At 37.7% G+C, this 12362-nt stretch overlaps 1 protein-coding gene across 2 annotated transcripts; it reads left to right on the forward strand.

Moving 5' to 3' along the window:
- The first annotated feature begins 780 nt into the window (after positions 1-780).
- Positions 781-9466, forward strand: GPR161 (G protein-coupled receptor 161). 2 transcript variants are annotated; one of them, XM_014069309.2, is made up of 7 exons: positions 781-897; positions 1776-1873; positions 2685-3084; positions 3449-4173; positions 5463-5567; positions 6255-6371; positions 7961-9466. In XM_014069309.2, exons 3-7 carry the CDS (start codon positions 2717-2719, stop codon positions 8203-8205), a joined length of 1560 nt encoding a protein of 519 aa, XP_013924784.1. In that variant the 5' UTR covers positions 781-897; positions 1776-1873; positions 2685-2716; the 3' UTR covers positions 8206-9466. The 2 variants fall into 2 exon arrangements, with proteins under 2 accessions (XP_013924784.1, XP_013924785.1); XM_014069310.2 differs by lacking the exon at positions 781-897 and adding an exon at positions 1094-1299.
- Positions 9467-12362: the final 2896 nt, after the last annotated feature.

The following is a 12362-nucleotide window of genomic DNA, read 5'->3' on the forward strand; positions in this document are numbered from 1 at the left end:
AAATAAAATTTACAAATAGTACAGCAAATTTTAACATTACGCAATACTGTAGTTTTAAGTTACAATCTCTCACCACTTAACTGAAAGTACATTCTACCGATTTCCATTTTAAACATGTAGAATTGCAGTGTAAAATGAACAGATTTATTACTAATTTGAAGCAGGATGTATCCAAATTACCCAATAAACTGTTGGAAGAATGGTTGCACTCATGAGATATTTAAACAATATTCCTTTATGTAAAATGTGATTTTTAAAAAAATCTAAGGAATTTCCCTTTATAGTGAATTTGTCTGCTATAGGAGTTGCCTGCTATAGAAACAAATCATCTCTTCATTTTTGTTTTGCCATTGTGCAAGTGATACTCTTCAACTGAGAAAGAAAAATGATATACAGTAAAGCAGAGGGCAGCATGAAAGTTTTTCCGAAGGGGTGAAGAAATGGAATGTTGGAAGGCTGGGCTAACTAACATAAATTATTTACTTAGTATTGGTGAAGAAAATTTGCCTTCGAACATTTCATCCTACTGTCTCTATAGACCAGCTTTTCCCGCAGAAAGACAGCTTGTTAAAGCTGCTTTCTAATTGTAAAGGAATTACAAAAAAAGTTAATTACAATGGAAACATGAAGGGGGAGGCCGAGCTGCTGAAGAACAAAAGCGCGGCGGAGCAAAAAAGACAGGATGGGAATGTGGGAGGAGTAAAACGGGGATGGAGGGAGTGTTTCAAGGAAGGAGGGATGTGAAAAAGTAGATGAGGGGATGGACGAGAAAGAGGGGGGGTCGGACTATTTTTATGGGCCTCGACTGGCGGCGACCGTAGGGGACCCGTAATCTGAACCCCTTCGCCCGCATCGATAACGGGGTTGCAGGGCTACCGGAGGGCAGTTTGGTCAAAGGTGAGTGGGTCGTCTCACCCCGGCGGAAGGTCCCCGAGACCTTTTAGTGCAGAACAGAGTACAACGGCCCCGCGGTGTAAGGAGAGCAGAGTCCTTGCTTCCTCGGAGGGATCCCATAGACCCTGCGCTGCAAAAGAAAATCTTGCTTTGCCTCTAGGCGACGATGGGACTGGTATGTTGGGCGAGGGTGGTGGCCGGGACGGGAGACGCCTGGCTACTGAGCCATGATTCTCCATGCCTCGGCAGCGGAGAGAAAGGCTGGCTGAATAATTCTGGTACCGAGCCGGGTTAAGGATTTGGGGTTTTTTTTCAACCCCACGACGAGACATCTCAGCGTCCCGATTTCTCTGTTCTGTACAGCCGACCATGTACAGCCGACCAAGGGCGAAAAAGCAGACGAGAGTAAGGAGATAGTTATCCTCCACTTTTCAGGGTGGTGTCTGGAGCATCCAGGCGGGGATTTGTACAATGCGAACCATTTCAGCTGTACATACTGCGAGCCTGGAATACAATCCTGAGTGAATTTTGCATCCAAGTCCCGCTGTGCAGGCCCACCGTAAAAAAGGAATTTTGGGTGTGGGGGGGAGAAAATTCAGTGGTCTGAATCCAACATTTAATAAGAACTCTTCTAGGCCCTACTTACCTGGCATTTCCAAGACACCTTCATTTTCCATCTTCCAATCATGTGTAGGCATCCCACAAACTACTGTGTTGTAAATCAGTAGCCCTGGCGAATGTATTAAGAGTCAGCTCACATGGAGAAAAAAGTTTTAATTTCTACTTAAAAAGTGATAGATTCATGGAATAAAGCAGTTATGAAGGTTAAGAAAAAAGTACGTGGAAAGTACGGTTACTTAATGTAATTTTAAATCCCACAGAGAGAGACCCCAGAAAAGAAGTTTTAAAGAACAAAAACAAATGTATAAATCAATGTATGGAGGTGATGGAAGCAAAGATGACTTGCAAGGATAGAAAGGTAGGAGACTCATAGTGAATGATGCTGATAAAAGGTAGATTTAGTGATGCTTCCTTTTTATCTTGTGCCTTATTTCTTTGGATTCTTTGATATTTTCTCCCTGTTCTTTGCATAATGTTGCTTTCCTTGAATGGGTCTATATGTATATAGGTTTTGTCCATGAATTGCTGTTTTAAGAAGTTTCTAAGGATAGATCATTCTGTTGTGCACTTTCAGGTCAAAGTGAGATGCTCTTGAACATCCCATGCTCTACATGATCCAGTAATTCTCCATAGCTATGCTATGCTTTGGATGACAGCAATGGTGGTCTTTTTTTCAAGAATAGTCCACTTCCATTACTGTAATTCTATTAGAGGTTTTAGTTAAACTTTGTAAGGACATTTGGATTTCTGTATATTATTATAACTGGCATTCTTGAAGTGTAATAGACAGAAATATCATGAGAATTAATTATTAACAAATTAACATTTCATACATGGGATAATTGATCCTAAGATGATATAGTAGCAATGTGACTATGTTGCTAAGCTTTAGGGAGACCCAACATATAAAAATAACTCTGTTACATATGAGTTACTTGTTCTGTCTGCCTTTGGAAAATGCTTTGCATATTATTGCACATATCCATGAAGTTCATGTGATATTTTATAATTTGATAAGTCTTATGTATGTAGTGTTTGTAATATTTTGACTAACACAATGCAGCCAAGACCGTACATTGAGAATTGTGGAACTAGTAACTTTGTTTATGGAAATATAAGTAGCATTCATTGATGTAATATATGTATCAACTGTTTTTGTATTTCTTTAGCAGACGCTCAGCATGTCTTGGTTGCTCTGACAATGAGCATCAACTTGTCCCTCAGTAAGGAGAATGTCTCAGAAAACCTCACATTGCTGGAAGAGGGAGCAGGCAGAATCACCGAGTCAATTGCTATCATCATTATTGCTATTTTCATCTGTTTAGGGAATCTGGTGATTGTCCTCACTCTTTATAAGAAGTCATACCTGCTCACCTTAAGCAACAAGTTTGTTTTCAGCCTCACTCTGTCCAACTTCCTTCTTTCGGTGCTGGTACTTCCTTTCGTTGTTACCAGCTCCATCCGTCGGGAATGGATCTTTGGAGTCGTTTGGTGCAACTTCTCTGCCCTACTCTATATGCTCATCAGCTCTGCCAGTATGCTCACACTTGGACTCATTGCTATCGATCGGTATGCCATCCGTTTTGGTCATGAACTGAATATGGCCATGTGGAGGGGGGGGGAGTTCTTAACATGTACCAGCATTGAATATACAGTGGCAGAGAAATATGTTTTAAATAATAATGCCACCAAGTTTATACTTTGAGATTCTGGAACAAATAACTTCATTTATTAATATGTAAGCAGCATCTGAATATTTAGGCAGCAAAGAGAAAGTGTGTTTCCAAGAGACAACCCAGGTTCTCCAATTAATCTGATCCAGTTTTCAAAAGACAAATTCACTCCTTTAATCTTTTTCATGTTTGGTATTATTCAATTTCCTATGTATTGCATCTACCCTAACATTGCTGCATACTCCTTTTATGTTTTTCAGATACTATGCTGTCTTGTACCCCATGGTTTACCCTATGAAGATTACGGGTAACAGAGCTGTTGTTGCCATTGTGTATGTGTGGCTTCATTCTCTAATTGGATGCCTTCCGCCCCTCTTTGGTTGGTCATCTTTAGAATTTGATCAGTTCAAATGGATGTGTGTAGCTGCATGGCATAAGCAGGCAGGTTACACCGCTTTTTGGCAGATATGGTGTGCTTTGCTACCATTTATAGTCATGATCATTTGCTACGGTTTCATATTTCGCGTGGCCAGGATTAAGGCACGGAAGATTCACTGTGGCAGCGTGGTCATTGCAGCGGAAGACACGCAAAGGAATGGGAGAAAGAACTCGAGTACTTCAACGTCCTCATCAGGCAGCCGAAAGAATGCTTTTCAAGGGGTCGTTTATTCTGCCAATCAGTGCAAAGCTTTGATCACAATTTTAGTTGTAATTGGGGCTTTTGTCATCACATGGGGGCCTTACATGGCGGTTATCACATCTGAGGCACTTTGGGGTAAAAACTGCATTTCCCCTGCCTTTGAGACATTAGCAACATGGTTATCTTTTACAAGTGCTATTTGCCACCCTTTGATTTATGGACTCTGGAATAAAACTGTACGCAAGGAGTTACTGGGAATGTGCTTTGGAGACCGGTACTACAGAGAATCATTTGTTCAAAGGCAAAGGACATCCAGATTATTTAGTATTTCTAATAGGATTACAGGTAATTTTTAAAAAATTATTAAAGTGCCTCTAGAAGATACTGTAAATTGCAGAATGACCACCATTTAATTAGTCTGGTACAACCACTAGTGTTGTTTACAATTTATCATGTGGTTTCTTTGTCTGCTTCATGCTTGAGAATTTTTGGACATAAGAAAAAAGAGACCTTGGAGATTCATTTTGTCCGATTATCCATTTTATTCAGATAAACTTCACTAAACAGATAAGATAGAATAGGAAAATTAACCTCAGTGCTCTCCGGACACATCCTTTGCATATGCATAGGCATCTAGAGCCTCTTGCAGTTCCTCTGTTTTCAGTTTGTTTATTTATTATTCATTTATTTTTTTAAAAATCTTTATCTCCAGTTTAACTGTTCTGGGTAATGGTTTCCTATTAAAGCTGATCAAGGAGCTTCAACCTATAGTATAGATTTATTTATTACTACCATTACAATTACAATTGCTTTTACACAGTTCTTTGTAATTGATTCTCCTTACAGTTAGCTCTCTTCCCCGTTCATCACAAGCAGCACAAATATCATCACTTGTTAAAACCTAGATAAATATAAATGTTCAAAGCATTTCTTTAAAAGTTTTTCAGAATAAATAACAGAATTGGAAAGGACCTTTGGAGGCAGGAGTTGTAGTTCCCAACTGCCGGGGAACTCCATGTGAAGCCATGCAACCCACTGACCTTGATTGCTGCCTGCCCTGGGGGCATTGAATGGCTCCAGGACTGACCCGCTCAATGGGCACTGTAGACCGAACTGTGCCTTCTCTGTCCTTAATTTTCACTATTTTTGAGATACTCAAGCTCTAATACCAAGCTAAAAAGAAGTATAAAGATTTTTTTTCATTGACTTTATTAGATACATGTTCTTAATGGTATGAATTTTAATTCTGAATTATTCAAGAGTCATGCTTAATAAATTCAGATGTTAAAAAACTTTTTTTTTAATTCCATTCGATCATGTCTAGTGCTGACTAGACAAGTAGCTGCAGTTTTCTTGGCAAGGGTTTTGAGAAGTGATTTGCCATTGCCTCTTTCCCAGGGCTGAGAGAAAGTAACTGGCCCAAAGGTACCCAGTTGGCTTTGTGCCCAAGGCAGGACTAGAATTCACGGTCTTCCTGTTTCTAGCATGATATCTTAACCATTACATTAATGTAATGTATATAATGGTTTTTGTTACAGACTTAGCCATTATTAAATCAAGTAATGTAATAAAATGCACTGAGGATATTTGAAGATGTTTGGCTAATTTGTTTGGATGCTGAAATATTTTTACAGATCTAGGATTGTCTCCACATCTGACAGCTCTCATGGCAGGGGAACGGACTTTAGGACACAGCAGCAGCACAGGAGATACAGGCTTCAGTTTCTCTCAGGATTCAGGTAACTGTTTCTTTGAGTTACATTACAGTGAACAAGAGCCAGCAGTATGATGCAGCCAGACACACAAAAAGCTTGCAATAAACTTGAAATGCAGCAGTAGTACTATCCTAGTGCTATCCATGTGAAAATATGCAGCTATTATAGAATTCCCACTTCCCATAGCTTTTGAGTGTGTATATGTGTACCAATGAAAAATAATGGAAAAAGCATTGAGAAAAAGACTACTGGGCAATAAGTGTGTAGACTTCCCTGTAAAACTCCCATGAATGTAGGCAAGATGGAGACAGTTAACTGTAACTTCTGATTCTCTCCTGCAAATGCATCAAGTGCCTTTCCCTACAAATAAGTTTAGTGATTAGTTAAATCAAATACAATTTAAGATAAAATTCATAACCAAAGATGGCTTGGTTACAAGAAAAAGTGTGCAAAAGAAAGTTGAAGCATTATTCCCATTCACTTGCTTCCTAACTCTATAATTAGCATCATAAGCAAAAGACATTCTTGCCAACCTCACTTTTCTGCGTTGTAGTAATGATTCCAGCTATAGAGGTGCCATCAGCTGTTTTCTAGATGTGAGGGAAGAATACAGCTGCTATATTGCCCATATCACAAAAATATCATTTTTGCATGTATCCATTAAATGAATTATCCCCTTAGTCAACTGTTTAAGCCATGATCTATTTTTAGGGACAGATGTTATGCTGCTTGAAGATTATAGTTCTGATGGAATTAATCACCCTCATTGTGTTTACCCTCATCGCCGGAGTTCTGTAACTTTTGAAGATGAAGTGGAACAAATTAAAGGTATGTTGAGGCTAGGCATGCCGTTACTGAACTGTGTGTAAAAGGGGACTGCTTAGATCAAGAATTCAGTCTTCAGTTGCTATTTGATTTTACTTAATTTTAGTTTGAATTTCATTAACATTTTAATTTAATTTATATAATATAAAATTAGAAGTTATGAAAGACTTGAAAATGAAATAAATCTACTTATAGCTTTGAGATACATATAATCTAAAAGGGAAAATTAAGGAGGGGAGGAAATAAATTCATTTACATAAAAAGTTGATGCTTAATGAAGAAATGAGTTCTGTTTCATATAGTGTGTTGTGTATATGTACACACAAACATATACTATACTAGTCTCTATTTATTTATCAGCACAAGTACAACACAAATGTAACAAAGGCAACAGTAAAAATATTGGGTTTCTGTCTGGATGGTCTCTTGTGATGAGCCAATAGACAGAGAAAGGAAGCAGTAGGCTTTCTCCCATATTTGGGCATACCAGGGGTTATGACACTAAATACACACACAAACATACATTATACATTACATTAGTTTTATCTTATTCTTTAGGGGAAAAATAGAACAAGCAAATATTTTGCAGGATGTAGATTTATTGGACATTGTCAGAGAATGTGGTTTTGCTGTAAACAATAGGAACTTTTAAGATTTTTGCCTGTAAGTAAATTTAGTAATGATGACCATGCATTATTTATATTCATAGATATACAATATACACATATATTAATAATTGCATTCTCACTGTCCAAAGTCTGTTGATCTGCCTGTATGTCTAAAAAAAGTAAAAGTAAAATTAATTATATTACATTCAGAAAGGATAAAGTAAACATTCATTATAGAGAGTTTCCTTAAAAAGAAAAGGACAAGCAAGGAAAAGTTTTCCATATGAAACGAAGTACAAAGGAAAGTGATATGGATACGGAAGGATAACAGCCTCATGGATTTGTAAGGAGGAGAACTGAGTAACTGTTCTAAAATGGAGAAAAACTCATTTCTTCTCTTAGCTTTACTTAGGTACTGGTCACTGCTAAGAAGTCATGCACGAAAAGTACAGTGGACTATAGAAGAGAAATCAGCAGAGCAATTTCAGAAGAAAACAAAATGAAACCAAGCTCAAAATTAGAACTCTAGATAGAAGATTTAATCAGAATTACTCAAGGGCTACTTTTAGAAGTGCTGCTGCAAATGTTGGGAATAATAGTAGTTTGCAGTAGTTTTGAATAATCTCTATTTCAGTGGCAGAGCGGAGGGAAGGACAGCATTTAATAAAGGGAGTTTTACTCTCTGTTGTATTTTTTTAAAAAAAATAGTTCCTTTAAAGCCTGTCTTTGTTATATAGTTTGCTGATGGCTGAGATCCACATATTTTATTTTTAAGTTTATGGATAGACGTTACTTGTCAGATTAAATTATCATGTATACACTTGACCCATTTTGTCCTATGTAGAAATTCCAAAGCCACAATAAGACGAGTCTTCATGAATGTATTTCATTACCAGAGAGATGACTACAATGTTCAAATTAACACTAACATATGAGGCATTCATATGGCATTAGTGGGCTAATATCTCTCTTTTCTTTATTCAGAAGCAGCAAAGAACTCTATCCACGTAAAGGCTGAAGTTCACAAATCTCTGGATAGTTATGCATCCAGCTTGGCCAAAGCAATTGAAACGGATGTGAGGATCACCTTGTTTGGAGGAGATGCTCTGTCTGGCTTTTTGTTCCCAGCACGAACTGCGGCAGGCATCAATGGAAGTGCAAGGCGTGGCGGCAGGGTCCACATTGGACAAAAAATACAACTACAGAGCATTGAAGAAGGAAACACTTAAAATTGCTTCAATAAAACAAATAGGAAAAAGATACACTGAAAACTGTTGCACCGCCACGATTCTTTGCAAGGAAAACAAAACAGGTCCAGTATTTTAAGCAAAGCTTTAAAAACTTCCCAAAGAATCATTTTAACACAGTGTTAGAAAACAAAATAACCCAAAATATTGGGAAGTCAAAAGTATGAAAAGGTTCACTGATCCCTAAATAATAAAGCACAAGTTATTTCACTATTTTGGTGGCATACAGCACATTCCCCAAGCTGGACACTATCCAGAAGAGTATTTCAGCTGCAAGTTCTGCAAACAGCATGGCTGTGACTGAGAATTCTAAAAATTAAAGCAACAGAAACACTTGGGTTAGGAACAGCAGCCATAGTGTTTCTGGCTGGATCCTTTTTCTGCTTTTTAAAAACTTTATAAACAGTTCAGTGTTAAAGTAATTCCATTACTTTAACAATTTTGTCCAGGTACTTATGGAAAAAAAACATAATAAAAAGCAACTGAGGACTATCAAATCTAGTATTGGTAAAGGCTGAGAATTGGGGTACTTTCACACTAGTATTTTAATGTGAATAGTTACATTTTGCTAAATCATTTTATAGTGATCATCTACAAGTTTACATTCTCCGTTTACTGTCATCTTGTATTTTCAATATTTTTGTTCCTTCTCTAAAGCTGCAGAATGTCCATCTTTAACACATAACCCCCAGAAAAGTTACATTTTCCACAGCTAACGCTGCTCAGGAGAAATTCATCATAAACACTGCAATAGCTACTATTTAAAACTTTTATTCCTCAGTTGTTAAACTGGTGGTGATCAGAAAATGTTTTAATCTTTATATTAGATGAAATACAGCTTTGATTAACCAGCTTACAAAACACAATGAATACAAAATACTTTTTCTCTCTCTCTATAATTTTTTTTTAAAAAGTTGATATGTTTTTAAAAAATAAAATGGCATCCCCTGCAAAAGTATACAAAGTTATGCTGAGTTTTAAGTGCAAACGGGTAATTTGTTTTCCTCGAGCAAAAACTGGTAGATCATATGGAATGAATGTAGGTGTAACTTTGTTGATAGTGTCGAAAGTCAGTTGTGATTTCACTTGTACCTTGCAGAGAAAATGCAATGTTTGTTTAGCATCAGGAATCATACTTTGAATACTTTCGTATAGTGATTAAGGGAGTAATTTATATGGGTAATTAGGATTAACAATTTCATTAATATGGAACAATTCCATTAATATCGTGCCCTCCAAAGATGTTGGATTGTGGCTTCCATAATTGTATTTGTCCTTGCTATATGACAATTATGAAACCCATGGTCCATAGTTCAGCTGTATGGCCCTCCACCATTTCTGTGAGGAATCATTGGAATTCGGTATTTCGTTCTTTCAGCAATGAGCTGCTTTTGGATTCACAAAAAAGGTGAGTTAGGAAGGAAGATAACATTGCCTCAGTGCAATTATTGGAACCGGGATTAATGATGAACAATATTCCATGAATGATGATAGATGTCCACTGATTAGGCAGATTCCATTTCCATGTATAGGTAGACCTTGACTTATGACCACAATGAACCCCAAATTTTTGTTCCTAAGTAAGGCAATTGTTCAGTGAGTTTGGCCCCATTTTATGACCTTCCTTGCCAGAGTTCTTAAGTGAAACACTGCGCTTGTTAAATTAATCACATGGTTAAGTGAATCTGGCTTCCCCATTGACTGCTTGTAAGAAGGTTGCAAAAGGTGATCACATGACCCCAGATATACCCCAAATATTAGTCAGGTGCCTGAATGAAAAGCGGTCATAAGTTAAGTTTTTCCAGTGTTCTTGTAACTTTGAATGGTCATTAAATGAACAGTTGTAAGTCACGGATACCTATATGGTGACAGAGCTATAACTGAATTTAAATTCTGCGCCACCCTTTTCTCTTGTTATCTACCATCATCTTATTTACAACACTGGAATTGTGCTAAATTCTGTATTCAGAATAAATTCTGTAAAATAGAGGATTTTTTTGTTAATTATATTTAAACATATACTACTTGCATTTTTACAGAAAAAGATGATACTTTTAATACTTTTCCTTAGTTGTAGACTGAATGCTGACACTCAAAGCAACATAAATGTATTGTAGAAGAACATTTTTTTAAAATTCTAAAAACTCTTGCCAGTAAATTGGCACCTTAGAATATTGTTGTAAACTATTTTGAGTGCGTATACAAGCAGAAATGTAGGTTATAGATTCAATAATAAACATACAAACATATTGCATTTATGGTGTTGCATCAGTGGTGGGATTCAAAAGTTTTTACTACTGGTTCTGTGGGCATGGCTTGGTGGGGGTGGCAGGGGAAGGTTACTGCAAAATCCCCATTCCCTCCCGATCTGCTGGGACTTGGGAGGCAGAGAATAGATGAGGGCAGGGCCAATCAGGTGGTATTTACCAGTTCTCCGAACTACTCAAAGTTTCCGCTACTGGTTCTCCAGAACTGGTCAGAACCTGCTGAATATCACCTCTGTGTTGCATCCATTATGTATCCTCAGATTAGTTGCTAGGAGTTCAAGTAATGTTAAAATATAGAATGTCTTTGATTGTATGAATCCATCCATTGCTTCAAATTAATATATTGCTGCAATTGTGGCTTATTTAAAAAACAAGACAAGTTATTATTTAGTTAAGACATCAGACTAGACTGAGTTCTACTTCATCCTTAGGCACGAAGTCAGCTAGGTAACCTTTGGCCAGTCACTCTCTCAGTGCTAGTAAGCAGACATTGGCAAACTGCTTCACAAAAACTTTGCCAAGTAAACTTCAGGAATTCTCCAGGCAGTCACCAGGTCATTACAGTATTGTGGAAATCTAGTCACAGGCATCATGTATTCCAAACAACTCCAGATCAAATAATGGTAATGGAAATTTGTTCTATGGGTCAAAAAATAAAATACAGTGCATTTTTCAAGATTATTGTGTCATTAGATGAGATAATGATACTGGTCAGAGAAAGGAATAGATGAAGTGGGGATGTAAAGAACACCATCATAGTGCAAGTTAGAAATGTTCATTGAACATTGAAGCATCTGCAAAGTGAGAAATGCAACCTGACATAAAATCATTTTTGATTTGCATCAGATGTCTCAATAACAATTCATAAGTTTGGTTGTGACATCATATGTACATTTGGATCAGTGGTGGGATTCAAAAATTTTTACTACTGGTTCTGTGGGCGTGGCTTAGTGGGTGTGGTATGGTTTGGTGGGTGTGCCTTGGTAGGAGAAGGATACTGTAAAATCTCCATTCCCTCCCCACGCCAGAGGAGAGTTACTGCAAAATCCCCATTCCCCCCCCCCCATCGGCTGGGACTCCAGAGGCAGATAATAGATGGGGCGGGCCAGTCAGAGGTGGTACTTACTGATTTTCCAAACTATTCAAAATTTCCACTGCCAGTTCGCCAGAATTGGTCAGAACCTGCTGAATACCACCTCTGATTTGCAGGTAATTTCACTTTGCTGTTGATACTTGTGTTGAATTAAAACAAATTTAATTAATGGGCCCATTCAGTGCTGTGTGTCGCTCTTGGAATTATTTATAAAATTATTAAAGATAGGATATAACTAAATATAGCTAAAATAAATACATTCCAAAATAGCCTGCTGAGGTTTAATTTTTATATTTTGTCCATAAGTGTTAGATTATATACCATTATTCTTGACAGAATAATTATGAAGGCTACAGTAAATATGTGCCTGTGTCAAAGAAAACCGCAAGGGGGAAAACTAGGGATAGCAGCCAGCGTTTACTTCAGCGTGTTACAACAACTTTTGGCCAGAAATCCAAGCACATTCCTGTTTATTGCAAAGCGAGAGTCGGTATCACGACCTGATACTTTCTCTGTCAAGTACCGTAATCCCTGTTGCCTTGAATTGCCAAGGGGGCGCTACAATTTTTACCCAACTGTTCTAAGGCCAACTCGACTGAGCTTGCTTTTTCGCGCTAATGCTAGCGTAGCGAAGTATAAAAAAAATATTGACTGCCTCTCTGACCAATTGCGCTCCCCTCTTCTCTCGGAGGCGTTCCTACCTCCTTCGCAATTGGGCAAAAAAACTCCTTAGCTCGCTACTCTGAGAGTAAAACTCTTGCTCTTCGTGGGCGGGAGAG

The sequence above is a fragment of the Thamnophis sirtalis genome, unplaced genomic scaffold (genome assembly GCF_051295495.1).
Source record: "Thamnophis sirtalis isolate CommonGarterSnake01/CBP01778 unplaced genomic scaffold, rThaSir2_p1.2 scaffold_8, whole genome shotgun sequence".
Lineage (NCBI taxonomy): Eukaryota > Metazoa > Chordata > Lepidosauria > Squamata > Natricidae > Thamnophis > Thamnophis sirtalis.